Genomic DNA, 27396 nt, shown 5'->3' with positions numbered 1-27396 from the left:
GTGTGCCATCAAAATAACAGGCTGTTAAAGACCACATGGTGAGATTTAAACTCCGCAGACGTTTATTACTCTCTTTAACACCTTTAAGGACTCCGATTAAAATCCTTCATCAGGGTTTTATTTCATGCCTCAGCAGAGTCTTGGAAAGCAAAGGGAGGAGGGTTTGTGTGTGTGTGTGTGTGTGTGTGTGTGTGTGTGTGTGTGTGTGTGTGTGTGTGCATGTGTGTGCGGGTGTGCACGCACGCACGCGCGCGCGTGTGTGTGTGTGGAGGAAAAATGAAAAAAAAAAAAAGGTTTGAAAAGTGGCCCACAAAAACTCCCCTTGCCAAACAGGCCATATTAATGAGGGTCTGTTGTCATGGTGATAACAGCAGAACTGGAGTGAATTGGAACCCCTCTATCTGTGATGGGGAAAAAATAAAAAAATAAACCACAACATGCTGAGAAGCGGGCTATCGTGCCATAACAGCCATGCACTTGATCTAAATGTGCTTGTGATTAATAAGCCCGAAATTGATGGCTAAATTTCACTTCAAGTAAATTACACACTCACACACACACACACACACACACACACACACACACACTAACCGCTTAGGAGGGGGGGGGGGGGGGGGCATCCAAAATCAGAGTGCACAACAGTACCTGTTTTGCATCTTTCATCTCTCTCTCTCTTCTTCTGACCCTTTTTCTAACAAGCATCTGACAGGCGACGTGTTACAAAGGCTGTGGAATACAAAAAGGCTAAAGCCTACATCACTGTCGGGCTATGGTGCCTCAGGAGAAGTCTACATCTCTGAATAGCACATGAAGTTGGTGAGCGTTAAAAACAATGTGCTACATAAAATAAATAATTCTCACCCTAAATCAGCAGTTCCAAGTAGCAGGGGTAAAAAGCATTGCTAATCAAATGTATGAAATATTAGCTTTTTACTTCCTTTCTATATCTTTATTCACTAAATAGGCCAATGTTTTGTTTATTCTTGAATGACTCTTGCCTGGTTATACCACACTCCTACTTTGTTTTAGAGCCTGGTCTCTCATAATTGGGAAATGTTTCCAATAGTATCGTAAGGGGTGTAGACTTTGCATTAACTTTGAAATCAATGGTTCAGCCTAACCAATCACATTCTTCACGGATTCCGAACATTACTTCTTATTTAGCTTAACCTTTACAAACTGGAAATAAACTGAATCGACAGTCAGGAAAGAAATGTAGGCCTACCTTTGCCGTACATAAATGTATACACATTCATCCCACTACATGTTTGCTTTATACTGTAATTGCAGGCATTGCTACTATTGTTTACCATATTTTCCACGTGGAAAGTATTGCGCCGCCCCCCCTCGTTGCTGACTGGTCCTTCACCCTTTGAGTCTGAGGGAATCATCAATGTTTTGATAAAGTGACTCAAGTCACTCAAATGCTACATTTAGAGGGACATGGCTATTTGTATCACACTAGATATGCTTTTTTTCATATGAGCTTTGTGAGTTAAATGTCAAGTTAGTACAGGAAATTGTTGCTTTTAAAGACATTTTGTCTAAAAGAAAACTAAACAACCTTTAAAAGATCTGGCTCCAGCCACTTCTGACTGAAACACACAGAGAGAGGATCACTAGCTTTCGAGGCTTTCAATAACGAAACTACTGTGATACAGAGGTCCACAGGAGATTTATATAAAGTCAGTGAGTCAGGCGGCATGAATCACAGCACTGCCAACAGCACATTGACACGGAAGAAAGGATGCAAAAGAGCACTTTCAAAAGGAGGCTGGAGAGAGAACAGAAAAAAACCCAGAAAAAGAGTCGGTTGAAGCATCGGTGGGTGTGGGTTGCAGTTGTGTCCAACGGCAGTTTTCTCAGGCTCAGCTCAGAGTAGGAGTCAGTTACCTGTTTTATTGCACAGAACCTTACATGTAAAAACACATTAGGAGCAATACAAACGATACCACATACAAATAAGAAAGGTGATGGAGTTTGACATGTCATATCAGCCAAGGCAGTCCATTTAAATTGATTAAGCCTAAATGTAGGAGATATCTCATTACCGTACCACCACAACTAGATATGATGCCTGCGCAAGACATGCCTTCAGGTTTGCTATGCCATCAGGATCGTTTCTAAATTCTAAAAACACTACTGGTGCAGTTTACGGTTGCATTTGTCCAAAGATTTAAAAAAGAAAATGCCTCTAAAACTACAATTCTAAATGAGCAGTGAAAAGATATTTGGTCCTTTATGACAATATTTCTTCAGTAGATTCATATTGTGACACATTCTTGCTGGGTTTTTCCACTATGGTAGCTCCAGAGGCCTTTCAGATGACCAAAACTGCAAACGGCACATTTAATCAGTATTTGTTGACCAACATGACAATGATGTGCAATTCCATGCGCAACAATCCTAATTTTATATATATTATTAATCTGTCTATCTACATACCTATCCACTAACCTATCTTTGTGTCTGCCTGTCCGTCTGCTTTCTGTCGTATAAAATAAAATATAAAAGAACCAGTTAGTGGGAGAACTGTAGTATTCCAGTGGTTTGATAAATACAGCGGCTGAAGAGCTCTGTGGGGCTGGAACATGCCTAGAAGACATTGAGCTCTATTCTATGTTGTGGAGAGCCATGCCATAGTATGCCTCTGAGGGTTGACACATACGTATGAGATTTAAACTCAACCATTCCACCTTCTGTACGTTCGGGGAGAAAAACAAAATAAACACGCCACGTCTTCCTATTTGTGCGACATGATTCATACAAGCTTGACATTGGTATTAAAAAACGTTTACAACACTGAGGTGTTCAAACCATAACATGTTCGGTAACACTGTCCATAATCTCACGCTTGTTATTATTACGAGTTTGGCTCAATAAGATAAAAACACAACCAAGATCTGTTTCTAACACAATGCGAAACAACACCTCCTGGAGAGAGTGTCCATGGGCAGGCTTGAGCTGGAGGCTGGCTTGGGGGACATTTAGTAGTGGAAGGAGTAAGACTCGTGACTGCGATGTTTCTGTGAGCTCCTCGAAACAATGACGTGCAGCCTTCCCCATCGAGCCGCTTTCCAAAGATGCTGCGCCTCCCTTAGGACTTGAAGCAGGAGGAGCAGCTGACCTCTTTGGAGGAGCCGAGCTGTGGGGAGATGGTGTCTGGAACCACGGACTTCAGGATGTCGTTCTCGCTGGCGATGATGTGCTTCACCAGGAAGTTGGCGGCTTCATTGATGTTGACGTTTTCCTGTAGAGAGAAAAGACAAAAGAAAATGGGTGAGGGTGAGGGTGATGTAATGAACAGGTAAAGTCAAGTGTAAAGACAGATATCAAGGAGACATCTCATTAAGGCAATCAATCTCATTTTGATGCAACACTTAAAATACAGTCTCTGACATAGCCGACATGTGCCCAGAATTCCCTGTATTGTGGTATATTCTGTGCAACGTCGTCGTGGTTGATGAAAAGGGCCATTTCTACATTGAGTTATTCTAACATTAACTTAACAATGGTAACTTTAGCGTTTTAGTGATTTTAATTTTGATGCACTTTGATGCATTTTAGTTTTGATGCACCCATTACCCTAAAATGTCACGATAAAACTTGGTACTTTTCAAACTACTTCAGCGCAAAGAATTGTCCTTATAAACTTGTCAGTTATAATTTATCAATCAAAAACCTTCAGATGTGAGTCTACACAATCTAATTGACAGAATGAAACAAAATGGCCGTATGCTCTAGCAGACAGTGTTGTCCAAAGAATTCAACAAAAGTATATACAATACACTAACAAACAATTCAAGAATGATTGTTTTGATTGAACGATTGATTGAATGATTGAACATTCAGTTGTCACAAAATCAATCAAACAACCTGATTGGCGGTATGAATTAGATTGTCTCTAGAACAACTTTGAATAAAATTACTCTGAATGTTCTGCATAGGCCTACTGCTGTCACTGAAGCCATCTGAACAGACAATGAAATTTGCACTAGTTGCTTCAATCTTTCATGGCACTCTTAAAAATTATCTTCTGGTTGACCTCAAATGCTCTATAAATGCATATCTACAGTTATTCCAGAGCAGAATGTTCTCCCTTTACAATATTACTGCTCTCATTCCACACAATGCAACAATAATTGTTGTGGACTAGCAGGGAGGTATCACAAATTGCAGTGATAAGCAGTGGTGTTAGTCCTTTCTCCTGCAAATGAGCTCACCATCCCATTATGCAATGCATATCTCTGTCCCCGACTGAGGTACTGAGTCTGGTCTAGAAAATACACTTCCACCAGAAATGAGAGAATTCACTGTTATGTCTCTTAATACGTTTTATGTGTTGGTGGAATTGGGCAGACTATAATGCTCACTCACACAAAATGCTATTCAGAGAGAGGCTGTAGAGACCTCTACTGACTGCATCTCATGTGACTCTGCCATTTAAACTGTGCCTCGAGGCACTGTTTACCAAGAGGACACAGGCTTCCAGCTGAATCAAACTAGTCTGCTTTATCTAAGGACGACATCTGTGATCTCCATCACAGATTTCAGCGTCTCACGTGGACGTGTGTGGACATGGAAGTGTGTGTGGTGTCTGTCCAGAGGCCTACCTTTGCTGAGGTCTCGAACCAGCCGACGAAGCCGTTCTCTTTGCAGAACTGCTCCATCTTGATGCCATTGTTGTTGAGGACGTCCTTGCCCTGGTCACACTTGTTGGCCAGCAGAACCGTGGCGATGCTTTGTCCGTTGGCCAGCGTCAGCTTCGAGTCCAGGTCCTCCTTCCACTTGGTGACCGCCTCGAACGTCGTCGGCCTGGTAACGTCGAAGACGATGAAGGCACCCATGGCCTCTCTGTAGTACACCCGCGTCATGTTCCCGAACCGCTCCTGGCCTTACAGCACAACAGCGATACAAAAGGACCAATGTCAATAACAACAAGTTCTCACTCATATTAAGTTGATGAAGAAGTAACCATTTCAGACTCAAACTGAACCATATTATCTGCAGCTATGAATGGAGAATTCATGGGCATGTTCCTTCCTGGGCCTGTTTTTTTTTTCATGGCTGGTGGAATCGTACTTTTTTTGTGTGCTTGTCTGTTTATGTGTTTATTCATATTCATGTATGTTTGTTTGTGTCGGTGGCTGGGTTGTGGGGGTGAGAAGAAAGCTGAACAGAATAGAATACGTAAACAAAGCCTCCTTGGACAATTTGCTAATTCAATAGCATCAGTCATTTCTAGTCTCCTAGGCACTCCAGGATGCTCAAGCATCTTCAGCCCTCTCTGTTCCTTCCCTCATATAGCCATTTTTTCTCCACAGAACAATTCCAAATATGTATATGTAACTTATTTCCATGGATGCAGATAATAAATAAGAAAGTCTTGAATGTGGAGCACTCATTGTGAGTCCAGGCCGATCCTACAGAATTCAGACATAACTCAGCACTGGGGTCAGTCAAGTGAGATTACATTATTAAGCTTTGCCCTCATATGGCTCTCTGGGTGCAAGAGATTTGGAGACCACGGGCTTGACCCAATAACTTTTCCAGTCTAACAAATCTCGCATTCTTTTCCTTAAAGAAAACAAAACCTATAAATGCCTTAGGCTGCTCCAAAAAGTCTTCAAGAAGTGCCTGTTTCAATATGGTGGGGGATTTAATTTGTTAACGCAAACAACCATAACCCACTGAGAACATTGCATCTTGATAATCTCTAGGTCTGCTCGTCCCAAAGCTGTCATCAAACTTAATGTAGACACTATTTGCCAATTAAGGCTAAGAAGAAGTGGGACCTGTGTGTGTAGGCTACAAGATGGACTGATCAGCACAAAACGGTCAGTGAGTGCGAATGGGCACATTCGTCTCCAAGCTAGGTTTGTTTACTGGCCCTCACCCATAATGGCTCTCCTGTGACTTGTTTCTAAATCTTACTCACATGAGACCAGTTCTCATATGATTACACGCATACCTTCCGAGCGGGGGTAGGAAATGAGTTATTCTTTAAAGACACACGCACGCGCGCACGCGCGCGCGCACACACACACACACACACACACACACACACACACACACACACACACACACACACACACACTCACGCACGGCTGACGTCTTGCCTAGCACGTGAGAACCTCTTGAAAAGAATTCAAGCCCAGCGGTTATAACCACCAATTAACACAACAGATTTGTAAAACAGAGTAGGCTATTGTCATACGAATTCTGATTGTGTGACTGAATATAACACGAATAACAGGTTGACAAATGTCGACTTATTCTTCGTTTACATATAAATAAATTAAATATTCTAGGATATAGCTATAGCCTATTATTGAGATCATAACCCATGCTACATGTTAAATACGTTCAGATAGGCTACTTTGAAAGTGACAGCAATTTCCGCTTTATTATGTTGGCTTAAAATGACATGTAGCCTAAACAACTAACAGTCGGCAAACAATAAATTATAGGTTGGCCTACCTGCTATATCCCATAGCTGTAATCGTACCGTCTCCGAATCCCAATTGAGAACTTTTAGTGCAAAATCCACCCCAATTGTCGCTCTGTAGTTAGTAGAGTATGTTTGATGAACATATCGCTTTATGATACTCGTCTTCCCCACTCCCAGGTCACCGATAACGAGTATTTTGTACAAATGTTCCTTCAAGTTATTCTGCATTGTGCCCAGCGCCGGTGAACCACGATGGTTTGTCATGCCCCGCACACAGCGATGAGAAATGATGGGAGAGGGTGCTGCGTTCTTGACCCCATGATATAGGAACGCCCTGGAGTAAACTTGTGACTAGACTTTTCTGAGAAGCAAAGCTCGTGAGCGCCACGGTCTTCACTTGTGTCTGTGAAAAGGAGGAGAGGGTTGAAGGGTTTGCGGGGAAGCCGTACAGTTTTGGGTTATGTGGTATAACACTCACTAGCCTACACCTCACGACTTCTACTACTTGCAACGCAGCCACACAAGTGGCCTACATACACAGATATATATAGAGAGATAGAAACTTGCTTTCAATATATTAAATACGTTCACATGCCCATATCTTAATAAAAGAGCATGTACAATAAAGTGCTAGTAATGTCTTTCAGTAAATCTCACCCCAAGATTTACACAAGGATTCCCAGATCAGATGTAAATGATCTATACTTGATATTAATATTCACATAATTCACTGTTTACATTTAACCATAGCCTTTTAATAACATTCAAGTATTCACCAGAGTCATAACACAACATGTCTTGAAACATCATAGTAAGCTTCAGGAGAAAATGCTTAAGTAATCAAATATAGCACATTACAGATCTGTAAATTTACAAAGCTAAACAAAGTATCTTCATTATAAACAGCCATTCATGTCATAATAGATATGAAATTCACATAAAAGACATGAAGACATCATAAATATCAAGTTACATTTCTTTCAAAAAGACAGACAGTACAAACATTTGTAGAAAAGCTCCTCCGGCATTAGTATAAGCACTTAGATATTGGATGTTGGCACTGTGTAGCATGCAAATGGAATTATGTTTGTACCACCAAAAACGTCAACTGGTGCTGATTTGACCATAACACTGCACACTGTTGACTAATAAAGGGTGTACGTAAGCAGACTGTCAATACTCAAGATGAGCTTGAAGTCAGTAAGAAGGAAAAAAGTATCACACTCTGGATCAGAATTTGAAATGTATTATGGTCCCATGCCCTATCTGAGAAGTCTATTGAACAGCTTATCGTTAAATCACTCAAACATGTCAATCTACATTACTGACAAAGAAAGGCATTACCAAACAAGAGCTTGGATTATGCATCTACCTCATGCAATAATCGGATGTACAGTAATATAATACATTATACAAGGTGTGACTATTATTAAATAATGAGAATAATGTAGTAATTCAATTGAAATGAGAAAAACAGTTGTATTAACAGTCTCATTATTTCAAAGCCACATCTTGTATATAAAGAATTTCGTTTGGTCTTAGCAAATTATGTAGGCTATATGGATTCTATATGTTTGATACATTCATATCTATCATTCCTATTGCTCTGAACCTAGATCTCATTGAAGAGTCATATCTAAAAAAATCTAGAAAAAGAGGTCAAAACATCTCACCAAGCACAGCAGCGCTGGTTCCCTACCCAACTACACTGTTTGATGTTCACTAGTCTTGTGGAGCCAGGTAGGATTTTGGCACTTTATGATGAACGTACACAGTCTGGAGATAGTGTACTGGAGATAGTGACACTGTTGTTTTTAAAAATACCCATATCCTCGCAAAAGCACCAATCACCTCTGTTGTTACTTCCCATAGCTACTGAGTTTCAGCTCCTCCTTGAGAAGGTCAGTTTGGTTTTGGTTGTTTCAAACACATAGACCAACACATGTAGACCAACTTCTTGCAGGGTGGCATCTGTCTGGCTCCATAAACCTACATTATGTTCATACTCTTTATTCACTGCTGAACACTGCCATTTTTTTGTCGTCTGATTCTGAGAAATAATGTTGTTTTACGCGGTGAGGCTGGCACTAAGGAATAAGATTCATTGTCTAGTCTCTTCAGTGTATGGTAGCATCATCTTCCTATCTTCTCTAAATGAGAATTTCCTTTCTTTTTGTGTTTTAGTCCAGGATAAAAACAACATCTAGATGCCACTGTGGAATTTTACAATTGAGAAATTATGAAAATATACTTACGTTTGATAACATAATATGACATTAGCAGAAAAATGGCTAAAAAAAGACTTGAGAAGATCACTTTTGATCATGCAGATTCTCTACCAATGATTAAAGAGCACTCACAAATTGAAATTAACTGAACTACTTGGTCTTAAACACTGTGGAATGTGGAATTTGGTCCCACTGTTTGAAATAATTGAAATACTTGAACCAACTGAAGTTAGTGTAGAAAAATACATTCACTGACTGTGTTTGTGGGGACACCTGATGCACAAGGGCCAGTAGGCAAACAGACTAAGGACCTCGTCACACATCTGTGGTTGGAATGTGATCTTGGGCTTCACACAGTAGATTAGGAATAAACTGGGTCTGTCCCAGTCCGAGCTCAGACCAGATCCAGGTCTAACCAAGGTCAATCTATGCCAAACCTGGGTCAATCTAGGCCAAACCCAGGTCAATCTAGGCCAAACCCAGGTCAATCCAGGCAAAACCCAGACCAATTCCAGGCCATACCTGGGTCAATCCAGGCCATACCCAGGTTAATCCGGGTCAATCCAGGCTAAACCCAGACCAGAATCAGTAGCTATGGTCTCTTTTTGCTTGAGGTTCCCCAAGGGTTTTATGTCCATACCAAGAAAAAGTATATTCCAAAACTACTGTTGAGATTAGTTTTTGCCAAACAAAAGGGTAGTCAGAGCAACGTGACTTCAAGTAGGGATGATGCGAGAGATAGACTGTTTGACTGTTTGTGGCGGTTCATTGGTCCATATGGCTTCTCAGAGACGTTGTGTGTCGGGAGTTCAAAGGCATTTTTGTGTAAGACAAGCCACTGGGTGCGTGGGGAGTCCAAGGGACTCCGACTCGTTCACCCTGGACTGGCAGGATTGGAACCGAAGGCGGGTGAAGCCTGACCCAAATAGCCACTGTCTCTGGAGGAGGTCCAACACAGATCTGCCACCAGTGCAGCAGAGTCTGCTATCTGCTAATTAACAACTCCATCAACACCACACACACACACACACACACACACACACACACACACACACACACACACACAAACACACACACACACACAGCAGCAGAGTGAGAGAGAAATGTGTGAAGTGATGAGGAGGTGGTGTGTGTGTGTGTGTGTGTGTGTGTGTGTGTGTGTGTGTGTGTGTGTGTGTGTGTGTGTGTGTGTGTGTGTGTGTGTGTGCGTGCATGCGTGCGTGCATGCGTGTGTGTGTGTGTGCGTGCACGCCTGCTGTTAGTAGTAATTTCCAGCATTTTAAGCTGCAGTCTGGGAAATGTAGTCTAAGCCCAGATCAGTATTGTTCCACAGTCCACCCCCCTCCCCCACCCTTGCCCTGCCGTTTCTTCTTTAATACATTGTCTCTGTCTCATTGTCTGTGTTTTATTTTGTGTGTGCTGTGTCTCAGGCTCCCCCCTCCTCTAGAGAGAGGAGGAGCTCTGCAGTCTGGAAAATGAAGTCTTTAGAGAGAGGAGGAGCTCTGCAGTCTGGGAAATGTAGTCTTTAGAGAGAGGAGGAGCTCTGCAGTCTGGGAAATGTAGTCTTTAGAGAGAGGAGGAGCTCTGCAGTCTGGGAAATGTAGTCTTTAGAGAGAGGAGGAGCTCTGCAGTCTGGGTAATGTAGTCTTTAGAGAGAGGAGGAGCTCTGGCTGTAGTGTCGCAGCATGAGCCTGTCGTAGTGCGGGGAGGCCTGCTGCTGCTGCTGCTGCTGCTGCTGCTCCCCCACGCCGGCCTGCGAGGCCAGGGAGGTGGAGGACTCGCTAGCCGAGCCCAGGGACGAATCCCTGAAGGGCGACGGCGGCTGCAGTGCCACCAGCTCCTCCAGCTCGGGCGGCCTGACCGCCGCGATGGCCGAGACGGAGCTGGAGGCGGGCGACTTGAAGGTGCTGTTGCTCATCATCCGGTTGGGCGACATGCGATTGGCCGCCGCCGCTGCCGCCGCCGCCAGACTGCCGCCGAGCGCGTGCGGGTTGACGTTGCTGACGGCCACCACCTCGGCGTAGGTGGTGACGGTGGCGGGCAGCTGCATGTCGTGCTGGATGAGGAAGGAGGGCGAGGGCGAGGAGGGCAGCAGGACCCCGGCGGACGCCACGGTGCCGGCGGTGGCGACGGAGGTGGCGCCCCCTGCTGGAGCGGAGGTGCCGGGCAGCATCATGCTGTTGAGCTCGCTGATGTTGGCCGTGAAGCGGTGCACCACGCAGCTGATCTGGTCCATGATGGAGCCCTGCGGGGGGGAGCCGGTGCGCTGCTGGGGGTGCTGCTGGTGCTGCTGCGGGTGGTGTTGGTGCTGTTGGTGCTGCTGGTGGTGCTGCTGCTGCTGCAGCTGGTGCTGACGGAGCGTGAGAGCGGGGTGCTGCTGCTGCTGCTGCTCGTGCTGGCGCTCGCTCAGGTACGAGGGCAGTGGCACCACGCGGTCGCGTCGCTCTTCCTCCTCGGTGGCGGCGGCCTCCTCCTCCTCCTGGCGCGTGCGCAGCGAGGTGCGCTGGGAGACGGTGGGCAGGGGGGACGGGGAGCGCGCGCGGTAGGTGCCCACCGGGTGGCACTGCACCGCCTGCTGGCCCTTACCGGACACCTTGACGCTGCCGTCGCCCGAGCCGTCGCAGTCCTTGGAGAAGGGCTTGATGATGGCCGTCTGGTTGGTCTCCTCCTTCTTCTTGATGTGGATGGAGATGCGCTTCCACAGGTTGGGTCTGTAGCCGCGCTCATTCGCCGCCCACGTCACCGACTTCCCATTAGAGCTGGCAGACAATTAAACCATCATATTAGAACACATTCATATTCAGAGGAGGTATTTTGTTATGCAAATTATAGACCCTTTCAACTGCATAGAGAACGTTCGGATGGCACAGAAAACAACATTGAGCTAATGTTAATGTGGGGACAAACAAAAATAAATAAAACAAGTTTATATATAATTAAGTCCAATCAATTTCCATTTCAAATGAGCTGTGTTGAAATGCTCTAAACGGACACCGTCTAGAAACAGATTGAAAGGGTCTATAGAGGACTATGAGAACATTAACAAAACAACCATTGTCTTGGAATGAATGAGTGTCATGAAATAATTGGATTTATAACTTTCCTTCTTCAACCTCTCTAATGACTATGGAAGCATCTTAAATCTGAGCACTGCTTTTTATACTGCCTTCAAAAATGAGACTCTGAATGATGATGCAACTTGCACATCTGCTTGCAATCGCAGATCTTTTCTCCAAAATCACAACAATATAACCATCTCAACGTCAATATAACCATCTCGACGTCAATATAACCGTCTCGCGGCGGGCTCACCTGACTTCGTTGTCGGACCTGCGTCGGCGGAACAGGTTGGCCATGCTGCTGGAGCCGCGTGCGGCCGGCGCGCTCTTGCCGTCCTTGACGTGCATGCGCACCACGGTGGAGGTGGTGAAGGCGCTGCGCACGTTCCTCTCGGGCTTGGCCAGCATGATGTAGACCTTGGGCGCGAACATGCAGCCCAGCGCCACCGTGGCGCTCAGCGACACTGAGAAGCACATGGTGATGATCTTGTAGTTGGAGCCGAAGTAGATGGGCACGAAGGCCAGCCAGATGATGCAGGTGGTGTACATGGTGAAGGCGATGTACTTGGCCTCGTTGAAGTTGGCGGGGACGTTGCGCGTCTTGAAGGCGTAGAAGGTGCAGCTGAGGATGAGCAGGCCGTTGTAGCCCAGCGGCGCCACCACGGTGGCGGTGGAGGTGCTGCAGACCAGGTGCACCTCGCTGATGCTGGGGTAGTCGTGGATGACCCGCGGCGGCTCCACGACGAAGAGCGCCACGATGATGGCCAGCTGGAGGAGGATGAGCACGGAGGCGATGAGCAGCTGGGCGCAGGCGCTCATGAAGCGAGGCTTCTTGGTGCAGATCTTCTTCTTGCTGCCGGCCAGGATGCGCGCGATGCGGTTGGTCTTGGTGACCAGCGCCGAGTAGCTCATGGCGGGCGACAGGCCGATGCCCAGCCGCTGCAGGTAGCAGTAGGCCACGTGGGGCTTGGCGATCAGGCAGAAGGTGCACAGGTAGCCCATGCAGATGCCCGCCAGGATGATGAAGCACAGCTCGCGGCTGGACGACTTGACCACCGGCGTGTCGTGGAACCAGATGAAGACCACCGTCACAAAGGTGGTGGCCAGCAGGCCCAGGCAGGAGAAGACCACGGCCGCGATGGGCTCAGGCTCGCCCCAGCGCAGGTAGTGCACAGGGATGGGCTCACAGCCTGGACACAGGGAGAGAGACACACACACACACGGACACACACACACACACACACAGAGAGGATTGTGTAGAGAGATGTACATTTTAAGTACTGTTCGTATCTATTCGTATCTATGTATCTATTCGTGCCTTTGACACACAAGGTGTGGGGAATAAAAAAGGTTGTTAATTCAATTAAAATAAAAGACTGTTTTAACTTTAATTTCTTTCAATTCTTTTTTTTTCCTTTTTTCCTGTAATCAGATTGTGAACGGTGAAGAGAGATAAATAGGTTAGGATGTCTAGGAAGGGTTTATTGTTCAGTAACATGCAATAATATAACATTATGCAATAATATATTAAGCACTTATTATCACTTATGTATTACTAAATTACTAAATCCCGTATTACTCAGTAAGTAATATACTGCCTAATTAAAACCTATTTAGATGCGGAGAAATGTAATTTTCTGTCTTCCACTACGTGTGTCCTCCTGATCCACTGTATGTAGTTAGTAAGTTAGCTAGCTAGCTATAGGGCAAACTCACCTTTCAGGTCGTCGGTCGGCCAGTCCCCGAGTTCACAGGCACGGCAGGTGTACTCGTCGAACACGTACTCGTTCTCCTTACACGGTGTGCACGTCCAGCAGCAGCTCACCTCACCTTTGCGGATCACCTGGAGCGGACACAGACACACAGGACGTCCAGGTGAGCCAACACAGCCAAGGGCGTCATGACCAGGACTCCCTGGCAGAGGAGACTGTATCTCATTGGGCCCCTCCTCGCTAAATAAAGCCCAAATAAATCATGTATTTCATACGGTTATTTTCCCAAGGTTGCATGAATAACTTTGGGCAGAGTGTTGGTGACACCTCTTCTCTGATAGAGGTCTGGTCTGGAGGTATTTTTGGAGGCAGATACAAATCTTATCTTTGTTGTAGGTTTAGCTCTTTCAGGTTGTTTGTCATTGTCATTTTTATCTCATACGTAGAAGAAAAACTATTAACAAGGAAGCTCAAACGTTTATTTAATTTTATTTTCATTGATCCTTTGTTCAACCAGTCCCATCGGGATTAAAATCTCTTTTCCAAAGGAGCTGGAAAAACAAGTACACAACAAAGACAAGGCCAGAAACAAAGCCGACAGAAAAGTAAACAACAGACAATGGCAAAGACATGACAACACAGGGGGCGGTGATTGCATAGTGGCTAAGGAACTGGGCTAGCAAGCAGGGGCCAGAACAGTTGTGTCCTGAAAGAAGGCACTTAATCCTGAGGTGCCCTGGGGCAAATTTAAGAACCTTTTAAGAACTGGTGCATGTAAGTCGGTTTGGATAAAAGTGTCAGCCAAACGACTAAGTGAATGAGTAAGTAAGTAAGTCAGTAAGTCAGTAAGTCAGTAAGTCAGTAAGCAAGCAAGCCAGCAAGCAAGCGAGTGTGTGAGTGAATGAGTGAGTAAGTAAGTAAATGAAGTAAGTAAGTAAGTTAGTTAGTAAGGAAGTTAAGTAAGTAAGCAAGTAAGCAAGTAAGTTAGTCAGGAAGTAAGTAAGTTAGTACGTTAGTAAGTAATTAAGTAAGTGAGTCAGTAAGTAAGTAAGTAAGGACTTAAGTCAGTAAGTCAGTAAAGTATTAAAAGAGATGTTGGAGCTGTATAGCAAGTAGCAACAACTCCATGTCACATACGGGCCCAGTGGCCAAGAGGACCCAAGTTCTAGTCTGGCCTGAAGTCATTTCTCAATCCCACATCTCTCGCCCACTGACTTCCTGTCTGCCCTCCACTGACCTAACCTACTGTACACTGAGCACATCTTTTAAAAAGAGAATGTGGATGGTCTGTGCTGTGTAGCAGTCAGTGCCTCACCTTAATCTGGGCCTTCTCACAGGGTTCGCTGCAGACGGATCTGATGATGGAGCTCTGGTTCACCCAGATCTCCTCGTCGTCCATGCGCAGGCCCCACTTATCCCAGCTGCCCACGTGGATGTAGTCGTACTCGTCGTCACTCATCTGCTTGAAGTTCATGATCTCATACCTGACATGCCACACATTTGCACATAAACACACACACACACACACACACACGCATGCACCCCCCCCACACACACGCACGCACACATGCACAATCACACACACACACGCACACACACACACACACACACACACACATTCACACAAAAGCACACACACACACACAAGCAAACACAAGCACACACATACATTCACAAAAATGCACACACACACACACACACCAACACAGTCAATGTCTCAGGAATCCCACGTTAGCCAGAAGAAGAGAGTCTGAGAGGAGAGCATGAGAGCTTCCTCGAGTGCTGACTGGAGAGGTCCTCTTATCTCAAGATTACTCCAGAACAGGGTCTCAACAGTGAGTTCACTGGGACAGCTACACATGTTACCACTCACTTGAGCTAAATCTTAAACGCTTAATACGTTTTAGGTAGAGACAAGAAAAACAGTGTAAGACAACCCAGGCTGTGAAAATGTTGGAAAATAAATTCAGTGCCAAACAAATTTGCATACATTTGCTCAGTTTATCCAGACTGACAGATTATAGTATAGGGATGCATTATAATGTAAATAGCAGTGCATTACTGAAGACTTGTAAAGCTGTATTAGTCAATAATCATTATTATTATTTCATTTTTTTTGTAATTTACTTGAAACTGTTAATTTTAACACTAATGTGATGTTTATTGTTATTGTTGTAAATTGCTTTGGATAAAAACATCTGTTAAGTAAACAAACATAAACATAAAGACAGAATATATATATATCACATAAAAAAACAACATATAACCAAAGAATATTAGTTCAACATCTTACGAAATTGGTCAATTAACAGCTAACCAAGAGGCATCAAGATATGGTGAAGGCCACCTACAGACTACATCACACCTTCTCACACCTTGTCAAGACTGTTGATAAACCAATCAGATTACAGCAGCATAGTCATCTGACCGCCACCTACCGTCCTGGGGAGTCTCCGTTCTCATCAAACAGCACGACCTCGCCGGACACCCCCGTGAAGTTGGTCTTCATGAGGAATTCCAGAAGCTTCCGGCCGTCGATGGGCCTCATGGCGCTGCAGAGGCCGGTGACTCCGGGACACAGCGTCCTCTGCATGGCGTGCAGGCCGTAGGCCATGGAGTAGATGGCGTTGATCACAAAGCCCATCTTAGTGTCCTGGGTGTACTGATGGCGCAGGGACTCTTTCTCTAGAACAGGAAATGGCGTGGTTTACATCAAGGATTCTAGAGCGGAGCAATGGCGCCCTGTCAGGCTCAGAGCGTACTTCATTCATCTGTCTTGCTCCGCTCTAGAATATTTGGTTTACATTGTATTATTTTTCAGTTAAACATTGCTATTTCTGCTTGACCATCAGTACTTTTCCACTGTTTTCATAATACTTATGAATATATGCATAAGAACACAGTACAAGTGCTTCTCCACTGTAAATATTTAAGATGGGAAGTTCATGGAGTTGCGCATAATCATATTTGAATCATTTAGCCACAGCCAGTAAAGAACATTAAACGGTATAGCATTTGCATCACTTAGCATGTACTGTATACTAGTGCAACAATTCCAGTTCATTCCAGTTCATTCACTCTCACTCAGGCACAGATACAGTAATCCTTCTGAGATCGTGTTGGGTGTTGGTGGCAGATTACTGGACTAACTGACCATTGCAGGTGCGGTTGTATTTGGGGTTCTCCTGTGGGTGACCCTTCAGCCTGCACTGGAACCGGTGCTGCCAGAACTCAGGGAACCAGGGGTTTCTTAGGTTGACGTCGGGGCGCAGGTTCAGGTAGTAGTCGTCGAACCAGGTGACGTAGGCCGACTGGAGCTTGATGGTGATCCCACCAGCAGCCTCCTGGTGATATCCGTCTGTCACGTCATGACGATCTGCCCACCCGTCACTGAAAAGGGAGAAAAGAGAGAGAGATGAACAGAGAGAAGAGAGAGAGAAACAAAGATGGAAAGAGAGAAACTAATAAAACAGTGCTTTCAGGGGAGGTTATTTAGAGATGGAACTTTCAGATAGTTATGGCTATGGTTATTTATTTGGTTATTAGATAGTTAGAGCCTTTATGTTCATTTGAGACTTTATGTTCGTGCAATTTGTAGATAATGTCATTGAATGCAACACAGGTGAGACAACATCCCAAGCATCAGCTAGTTTTATAACCCACTTAGTCATTCACTTCTTGATCTATGACCTGTATGTATACAAGTACATACACATACAGCATATACAGTAACACTCACTCCTACTCATCCACTCAACAAGCACACACACATACACACACTCTCTCTCTCTCTCTCGTTCTCTCTCTCACACACACACACACACACACACACACACACACACACACACACACACACACACACACACACACACACACACACACACAGGTGTTCTTTAATATTTTAGTTTTGGTCCAATTTCTTTTTTTAAATCCATGGACCTGCGTTTCCTTCTTAGCCAAGTGTGAGTCTCAGGTATGGCTAAAGTTCCTGACAGATCAACCAAACTGAATAAATAGAATGATGTAGATAGCAATGAGTAGAATGATGAAGGTAGCATTAATTCGTTTAATACAGACACAAGGAAATGCATACAGTATGATGCTACATGTATCGCACACTCACACAAAATGAAAGGGAAACACACACACACACACACACACATACACACATACACACACACACCGAAGGTGTCTCTAAAAAAACACTCTAACCTTCCAGTGTGAGTGAGTGAGAGCGAAAGAGAGAGAGAGAGAGGGAGAGAGAGAAAGGGAGGGAGAGAGAGAGAGGGAGAGAGAGCGCTAGCGAGAGCGAGCGTTACACAACGTGCAGCGTGGGAGGCCTTTGTATCATTTATATTCCCCCTGTGCAGAAGCCCAGGGTTTCGTAACTCATCCTTGGAGGCGAGCGCAGCGGCTATCAAAAGCTGAGAGGCCCTGCCTGCATGCACAGCCGCGACGCTCCTCTCCCGGCCTTACACTCTTTCTCTCACTCTCTCTCTCTCCCTTTCTCTCTCTCTCTCTCGCTGTCTCTCTCACACTCTCTCTCTCTCTGTATCCATCTCTCTTGTTCTCACTCTCCCTCCCTCTCTCTCTCTCTGATTCTCTCCCGCTCTCCCTCTCTCTTTTTCTCTCTTTCTCTCTCTCTCGCTCGGAGCTGGAGAGCTGTGGATGAAGCCCACACACACTGACCCTTCCCAGGGCAGCCTCCATCCCTCCATCCCTCCATCCCTCTCTCCATCCTCCCTCCACCCTGACTGCCTGTACTGGGGATGGCGATCGCACAGTCTGACGGTACAGTACTGCGCCAAGTAGCAGAGCAGCACTATTTATAGGGTGGAGAAGTCTGGAAACTTAACTGAACAACGCATACATTCTCCCCTACGCCAAAACAGTTGGTGGAATCACTGCAGCGGCTGTCAGTATTTCAGTGCTGATCTGGACTTTGCATATCTAAAAGCCAGTGTACACTTCCCTTTGTAATGGCTGGATGATTTGTTAGGAAAATCAAGGAGATAGTGATGGTCTACCTTTTTGTTATTAGACGCTTCCCAACATGCATTGTCATTAATCCATAATAATGGTTGATAGGATGTTGTTGTTGTTGTTGTTGTTGTTGTTGATGTTGTTGTTGTTGTTGTTTTTTGATCCCGTTTCCCTCTCCTCACATCTGTTGTTCACTGGGTGTTTGACTAGTATCACCATCACTGAGTAATCATTCTATGTTGCTTGTTATGTCTTTTAATTATTAACTTGCCTTTTTAAACACTTTCAAACAATTGTAATTTTATGTGTGTTTTATGTTTTCTATTTTATTCTTCACTTTGTAAACAATTCTTTGACTATTGCCCTTATATGTTGTTATTAGCTATTGCTGTTTGCTTTTGTTTATGTAAAACACGAAGAGTGATGTCTGTGTATGAGATGCTCCATAGAAATCAGCTGGACTTGACATCGTCCCTTGTCCACTGCCCTGCTTGCGTCCGCTCACCTACAGTATATTTTGGGGGGAGGTGAGGAGTGATGTCTCCTCAAGTCACCCCGAGCTCTGATTGTAATTCTCACCTGATATTTTTGGCTTTAATGGATAAGTCTGTGGTACGGCTACTGGATGGATGGATAGCTGTGAGACTGTTCGTCGGTACTAATCAGTCACAGCAAAAATAGACACCAGACGAGAAGTCATTCTTTTACCGGTCCGGTACCAGAAGTGCCGAGAAGGGACCTGACAATTAATATTAATGAAATTAATTATTCTGGAAGATGAAATAGGCTTCGTGATTAGCTGCACAACGCTGATTGGAGGTTGTAAAACAGAGATATCGGCGGTTGATGTAGTCGGTACTCGGTATGATATCAGCGCAGTCAGACGTGCATTAGGCAACGTGAAGTGTAACGCTAATGAGTCTGTGGCTGCACAAAAACAAAGCGCTGTTTTTCAACTCGTGTGAACGAGGCTTCCCTGAACACTAGAGTGGAATGGAGAGGATGAGCGCTGGACAGGGAGAAGAGCTGTTGAGCTACGGGAACAATGATGGCTCATCCCTCTCAGGCGCCAAATAAAAACACAACGCATAAAAACACACCACTTGGAGAATCCATCTCATCCATATGAAGGAGGGCCTCTGTCTCTCATCTGAACACACTTCAGCACCAATTATGCTTCTGTAATCCTCTCCTATTTTATTTCTCTCTATCTTTCTCTCTCTCTCTCTCTCTCTCTCTCTCTCTCTCACACACACACACACACACACATACACACAGACACATACATACACACACACACACACACACACACACACACACACACACACACACACACACACACACACACACACACACACACACACACACACATACACAAACACAGTGTGGTGTGTGAGAGGGAGAGAGAGAGACACACACACACACACACACACACACATGTGTTGTGTAAAATTTCCAGCAGCACAATGTGATAAGTACAGCCACAGCTGCTCACTTGCTTTCCCTGAATGTGATTGAGGCTCTGTAAGCTGAGCAGCACCAGCTCACACACACACATGGACACACACACACACACACACACACACACTCATCTTGAGTCCCCAAGCCGGTACAGGCTGGTGGAAATCAGGCCCAACATTCCCACAGAGACCGTGCATCATACAGAACCACTCTGCTGCCCAGACAGAGGCTGATTCTGGAACGGATCCGGGACACTTTCGGTTCTGATTTGGCACAGACTGAGGGGCATCCACGCCGTAACGGATCTGAACCGAACCCGGGCCGGGTCTGTGTCACCAAAGGCAGCGGTGATGTGATTTGGCCGGGCTTCTCCAGGAAAGCCTCCCTGGCAGAGACATCAGGGGACGGCTCCGGCGCCGCTGGGAGAGAGGCGGCACAAGAGGCTCCTCGTCAGCTGACCGCCACCGACGCTCAGAGGCTCCGCCGAGATGGTGACACCGTTTTTAGAAATAGACACCTCTTTAAATATTCAGCCCCTGTACTCGTAAAAAGAAATGATGTATCTGTGTGTGTGCGCACACACACACACACACACACATAAAGCTGATACCTGAATTATATGTTTTTAAACTGGAATTGAGCATGCGTCATGGTTGAAAACATATCAGAATCTCAGCGATAATCACGTTATGCAGTCATCTTAAGACGGATGCAGGCTACTACATCAAGTGGAATCCTCCTGGGTGCCAGCCAAAGACCTACTATAGAGATGATGCTGACATAGGATTTAGACTCATATAATTCCAATAGATTATTGTAAAAACAACAGATTACACTAATACACTAATATGTCATTAAGCCTCCAAGTCCATGTCTAAGCGTCAAGTTAGAAAGCAGGTTTTCAAGTAATTTTTTGGCCCTAGCATATCATGTCTTGGGACCCAGGAGAACGCAGGGCATTAAAATATATAGTGGCTGCTTTCCATTTTCTCTCCCAGAAAAAAGAAAGCAAAATTGTTCTCTTTCAAAGACACTATGAATAGCTTTGAGAAATGTCTCAAGACCAGCGCCCAGGGGCAAATTCTTGAAATACTTTTAATGAAAGATCTGTCATAATCACATTAAGAGGGTTTTTAAAGTAGGTTAATGATCTTACATAAAGCCTTCCACCTCTTTCTGTAGGAATGGATTAAAGAATTTGTGTTTTTTTATATATATATATATACACTGTATATATTTGCTTAAAAGTACCTGTTGAGTGAAGGCGCACCAGGCTTGGGTGACAAGAAGGGACGGAACCAAGAGGAATTATGCCCGTGATGAAGATGAGGATGATGACGCTAATACAGATGATGATGATGATGAGGATGGTGGTGGTGGTGGTGATGATTCCAATTACGATTTCCCTTAATGGATTAATATTGGACCTGCCCCCAAAAAAGATTTGCACTGTGAAGTAGTTTCTAACTCAGACAATGTTATGCTCACACAAATGAGAGTGTTTGAATTTATGAACTCATACTCTCTCTCTCGCACAAAGCTTTAAGATGTAGAAACTGTTGAAACTGAAAATAAAAGTAAGCACATTGAAGCAAAAATATATAAATAATCTAGTTGCTGAACAGATGTTTCCACACTGAAGCATGCATAATGTGTTTGTTTACTGGCACCTTTGTTGGGTCTTAACTAAGAAATGAAGCATTTAGAAAGCTGAGCTGTAAACCATCATGGTGTATAGGAGGACAGTGAAGAAGTCACTCAAACCTCAATCACATTTTCACCAAGACCTGATCAAGGAGAGATTTAGCCAGAAACCACTAATCAGACAGACAGTCCTGCCTCTAGGCTACGACAAACGACAGAGAAGGAAAGAATACAATATCTTAAATATACATTGCTTCCAATTACATGCCAGCAAACCAAGATCAGGCAAGTCATAGAGTCATTCATTCTAATCCAATACACTTTCTGTCAAATTCTGGAAATTGCTCCTGAAAGTGCTCTAGCAGTCATTTTCTCATCATTGGCTGCTGACCTGAGATATCAACAATCTACTGTCAGAATACCTGGGCTCAAGACTCTAAAGGACTTTAACATCTTGACTGTTTGACATACTGCATTCGGATTTTAGGTCCTATCGTCTTCTCAAATCCACTTGTCCTTGACCTTGATGGAAAACAGTCAAGGACAGTTGTGAAGGTCAAAGAAAGATGTGAAGAAGTAAGGAGTTAAAGGAACACGCCAACTTTTGGGGAAATTTGGTTATTCACTGGAAGTGGGTTCCACCTGTAATATATTAGCCTATAGCTAGCCTGTATCTAAAAAGAGGCTATAGGGTAACTAGTGCAACCTAACCTTTTAGCTAACGGGTTAGCTAGACTGGGTTATTGCACACACAGAGAAGATAAAAGTATGTTTCATCTTATCTAATTCTGAAGTAAATGGGAAATAAACTAATTATCAACTACACTAATTATCAAATTACGACTACACTTACTATACGCTACACATGGGAAGGCAGGTTTTTGGTGTGTATCTTGTGGATTAGTTGTTGTTCCTGGTGCAATGATTTGTGGGTCAAACCACCTTCTACCCACCTTGGGTAGAAAAAAAGACTACCCAGACAGAGCCTGGGAGTTAAACAGTCGCCTACCTGCCCACCAACAGGAACTCGCCCACCAGGTGGCGCCGTCTCATGGCCATGAGGATGCCACGCACGGTCATGCCCTCGCAGAAGCAGGCGACGACACGGGCCTTGGGCAGGTGGCTACGTAGCTTCTCCAGGAGCCGGTCGAAGCTCTGCTCGCCTGCATTGCTGTAGATCTTGTCTGAGTGGGCGATGCATATGCCTTCTTTGGCGGCCATGTCTTTGAAGGCCTCCATCCCACTCTCACCATAGTTGCCTGAAAAGGGAAGCACATCGATCAGAAAAAAAAACAATCACACGGTGATTGTGCTCTTACTGCTGCACAATTTTACTTTAAGAGGAATATCTAATATTTTTCATATCTTTTTTCATATACTTCAACATTTCCTTAACTATAATCAATCAACTTTACTCAAGACACAAAGGTCCACAGTACACACATATATAATTATTAAACAAAGCTCATAATATCTCATATATGTCAATATTTCATATTTCAATGTTTCCTTAACTATACTACACATACAGTATATTTCAATATTTCATATTTCAATATTTCCTTAACTATGATATCTTAATGTGTTTGTTTACAGTGGCCTACAGCAGTGCCAGCTCTCAGTGTAGAGCTCTAGAAATGAAACGACATTTGAACTGAGTAGCAATGGGCAAACAAGTCAACACACAGTGAGACACACATAATTTATGGTATCCCCATTTCCTTCATGACAGGGGTAGCCCTCCCCAATTTCCATAAAAACCAGGTCACCTACTTCCCACTGCCAACCACGTCCCTCCATCTGCTATACAACCATTCTTCCAGAGAATATCTACTGTTGCTGTTATACACCCTCATTACGACCTTGATGTGTCTGTGTGTGTGTGTGTGTGTGTGTGTGTGTGTGTGTGTGTGTGTGTGTGTGTGTGTGTGTGTGTGTGTGTGTGTGTGTGTGTGTGTATGTGTGTGTGTGTGTGTGTGTGTGTGTGTGTGTCTGTGTGTGTCTGTGTGTGTCTGTGTGTGTCTGTGCGTCACGTCTGTGTGTGTGTGTGTGTGTGTGTGTGTGTGTGTGTCTGTGTCTGGGGGGCAGAGAGAAAAATACAGTGTCTATTTCTGCGGGTACAGATGTATGTCTGGGTGTTTATGTGTGTTTGTGTGAGTGAGGGTGTTACTGCCTGTATATGTGTGTGTGTGTGTGTGTGTGTGTGTGTGTGTGTGTGTGTGTGTGTGTGTGTGTGTGTGTGTGCATGTTTATGAGGCCTCATCGTTACAAAAGATAATTGCAGAGAAACATCTACGTATCATTTTTTTCTGCTTTCTATTTAAAGCTACGTTTTGGTTTTGCACAGAGAGACCCTAGCAACGGAGCTCCATCTGTGGCTACCAACAGACACGTGGGCGTCGATGAAGACGCATCATAATGGAGCCGCAGCTCCTATTTCCAGCCGTCAGGTGGGTTTATGTGTTGTCATGTTAATTTGAGACACTGCTTAAAACTCACAAGAGGCTGCTCTTCATAGCCTCTGATGGATGATTAATTAAAAACAAATTCATGTTGGACTGAAAAGGATTTGTAAACGTGCTTCCTCACCATCAGGTGATTTTGGTTCTATAGTCACAGGATTTCACTCTCTGTCACTGTGTGAGTATTTTTCTCCCTGAAGCTTGCTGCTAAGTAGCCAAGGACGGCAGTCGATCCAACGCCATATTTTCCAAAGCCAACGTTTATGTACATGTACTGAACTTTTATTTATTTACCCTAAGCTCCATTTCATCAAAGCCCAGCCATAAACACACAAACACACACAGAAACGAATCCTCCCTCTTTCATACACATACTTCTGGGAGCTGCCTAGTTCACACACTGCCTTCAGGGTCAACGGACATCTCCACTGGACCAGTGAGGGTACAAGTTTTGAGTGTCCTGCTCAAGGTCAAATGACCATGAAAAGTTGAGGCCTACCATTCTGTCAGTCTCTCTTTTAGTCTAGAGCCTCAGCTTCACCCAGAAATAGTTTGTTTCCCACTGGCTTTCATCTCAAACCTGTGGCTCCCCACTGTACCTAAGTGTGTCTGGTGAGCAGCAGGTCTCTATTCCCAGACCCCCCCACACCACACACACACACACAGTCACTGATGGGACAAGGTCACGCAGTCAAACCAGAGTCGTAATTAACAAATATCGTATAATTAATCTGCAGAGCAAACAGCACAGGACTTAGGTTCTGCCCTAGTGACCTCTTAAATTAATTGCTTTAACTTATTAGCCCATAGCAGAGCAGCTACAGCATGCTGTGTGTGTGTGTGTGCTGAGAGAGGGGACTTTAAAGGACTCTTTTGTAGTAAGCAGCAAGGAATGTGTGTGGGTACATTTTGTCAGCTGAAGCGCGGCAAAGATATTTTTTTCAGGTTTTGCTCTTTGATTTGGCACCAAACCAAAAGTAGGTTTGGCAGGAACAACTACTCCACAGGGTGTCAATCCATTGAAGGTTGTGCGTTGTGCACATTCACACACACACACACACACACACACACACACACACACACACACACAAATACATCTACACACACTCGAACACACACCTGCACACACCTGTGACCAACTGAGCATCACTGGTCTCTAATGTTTGAAATGTCTAATGTCTATTAATGTGGAAAGGAATGAGAGGTGCAGAACAGGCCCATAAAAACTCCCCAAAGATGTGCACAAAGACCTTGGGGAAGCGCTTCACTGCCACACAGCAGTGCTGTTTACTGTGACACTGTGCTGCCTTGAACAACTTCAACTGCAAGTAACACGGCACTGATCCAACTTAAGCTTCCTCTGACAGCAGTGATAAGGAGTGGCGGTGGTGAGCATTGTTTTGTTTAAAACTGAATAGACAACACGTGGAATGCTCACAGAACTCAAACGCAAGCTGTCTTGTCCCTGTCCTACATTGCTCAAACAATTTAAGATTTCTTTGTGTAATCCAGTGCATCTGATGTCAACAAAAGCAACATTTCCAGGGAGCAATTTATTTAAGTCCTTAACAGTTTTTCAAAGTTTACTTTAACAGAGAAAACATCTCAGCCAGCCAGCTATTTCCAGATGGATAATGGAGGCCCCTGTGATTGCTCTGCCCACCAATTTGGTACGCTTTTGGAATCAGACATGAAGTAGTGCACTTCTTGATCAAAAAAAGATCTGTCACACTTCTCAGAATGGCAACTTATACATCATGAAAGATGACCTTGGTGTTTGGTGTGAAGGTCACTTACAGACAGTAGCATCACACTTATGTCACACCAAGGCCAATGTTTAATACTCCAAATGAACATGTGCATTAGAATCTCCCAAAAGTAGTATATTGCTGACTGTCTCAAAAGAAGTAGTATAGAGCTATTACTGATTCTCCCGAAAGGAGTAGTATACACCGATTACTGACACACATCCAAGTTTCTAGCACAACCATGCAACCAGTTGTGTAGTCTAGTTAGCTGTAGTGGGTATACTGTGATCAACCCCAAATGGTAACATGTATCCTTTCCTATTTCAAGTGGCTATACTGAGATGGTGATGCTTTTTAAGTGGGTCCACTGCGTAGTCCTGCGTATCACGTAGACTACACCACTGCATGAAGCTCCAGGGGGACAGATCAGAGGGCTTGACCACGTTTGCTCACCTTCAGTGTGAATGGCGGAGACGTAGGTCCAGTTGTAGCGCTTGACGATGTCCACCATGGCCTGGGCCTGCTGTGCGTCCGAGGGCACGACCCGCATGAAGTACTTGAAGAGGCTCTTGTCGCTCAGGTCCATGCTGGTGGCGCTGTAGGCGATCTGCGGGATGTTGAACAGCTGCAGGAGGTTCTGGACCTGGATGGCCACCGAGCTGGAGCCGGGCCCGATCAGGCCCACGATGGGCTTCTTGCCGCTGATGGGCGTGAAGCCCTCGTCGCCGAGGCAGCGGGCGTTGCTCTCCTCCTCCTCGGCGGAGACCAGCGTGTCGCGGATGAACTCGATGCTCTGCTCCAGCGCCACGGCCGAGTGCCAGCAGGAGTCGCGGATCTCGCAGCCCAGCGTGACGTCGGGCAGGATGTGCGGGTTGGCGTTGATGCGGTCGAGCGTGTGCATCATGGCCTCCACGCGCTGGATGCCGTACTGCTCGCGCACCGCGCCGCACTTGCGCTCGTGCACCTTGTCGGCCGGCGGCTGGTGGTGGACGGAGAAGAGGGCGCCGATGATGACGTCGCCGGGGAGGTAGGCCAGCACGCGACGCTCGGTGGCTTGGCCGCTCACTCGCACGCGATCGACAGGACCGGCCACCACCAAGAGCACCAGGGCCACCCAGGACAGGCCTAGTGCTCCCTCCATCTCCACAGCCACACACACACACAGATCAGAGTAGAGGCCTCAAGGCATTTATGGACAAGCTTGGGAGAGTCTGACACAATGGGAGATCTCCTCAAGGCATCCAACTAGGGCACTCCAAGCTATGAACTGGTTGTGTGTCTGTCCGTCTGAAGAAAGAAATGGACATTCACAGGGGCTTTGGCTGAACTTTTCTCAAGGAGTCGTCATGTCCTTTCAACAGACTGTTGGGGGAAAACAGATTTAAATTGGAATAACAACGCAAAGGGATATCAAAGAACCATGGAATTATTCTCAGAATTGTTTGACAGATCACTTATATCTGGATGCAGCACCAAGAATAAAAGGACAGCCATTTGCATTTCACTAAATGATGCTTTGATGCATATGGCAATACCAGGGAAGTTACTAAAAACAGACATTATCATTTATAATTATAGCTATTATAGATATGATATAGGCTAGTTTTCATTTCCACTGAGTACACTATTTGTAAAATCACTCAGTGAA

General features: G+C 44.9%; 2 protein-coding genes across 2 annotated transcripts; both read right to left on the bottom strand.

Annotated features, from left to right (window-relative positions):
• Positions 1–1825: 1825 nt before the first annotated feature.
• rab38b (RAB38b, member of RAS oncogene family) lies at positions 1826–6725 on the bottom strand. The gene is made up of 3 exons (XM_062535761.1): positions 6481–6725; positions 4614–4894; positions 1826–3250 (listed from the first exon to the last, which is right to left on the bottom strand). The coding sequence occupies exons 1-3, from the start codon at positions 6713–6715 to the stop codon at positions 3098–3100; spliced, it is 669 nt and encodes a 222-aa protein (XP_062391745.1). The 5' UTR covers positions 6716–6725; the 3' UTR covers positions 1826–3097.
• A 3602-nt stretch (positions 6726–10327) lies between these two features.
• grm5a (glutamate receptor, metabotropic 5a) lies at positions 10328–26889 on the bottom strand. The gene is made up of 9 exons (XM_062537524.1): positions 26202–26889; positions 22548–22797; positions 16605–16840; positions 15889–16135; positions 14766–14934; positions 13455–13581; positions 11992–12928; positions 11048–11438; positions 10328–10924 (listed from the first exon to the last, which is right to left on the bottom strand). The coding sequence occupies exons 1-9, from the start codon at positions 26887–26889 to the stop codon at positions 10328–10330; spliced, it is 3642 nt and encodes a 1213-aa protein (XP_062393508.1).
• Positions 26890–27396: the final 507 nt, after the last annotated feature.

This window comes from Sardina pilchardus, chromosome 5, assembly GCF_963854185.1.
Source record: "Sardina pilchardus chromosome 5, fSarPil1.1, whole genome shotgun sequence".
Taxonomy (NCBI): Eukaryota; Metazoa; Chordata; class Actinopteri; order Clupeiformes; family Clupeidae; genus Sardina; species Sardina pilchardus.
The sequence above is the reverse complement of the archived record's forward strand: the minus strand, read 5'-3'. Positions and strand labels throughout refer to the sequence as shown.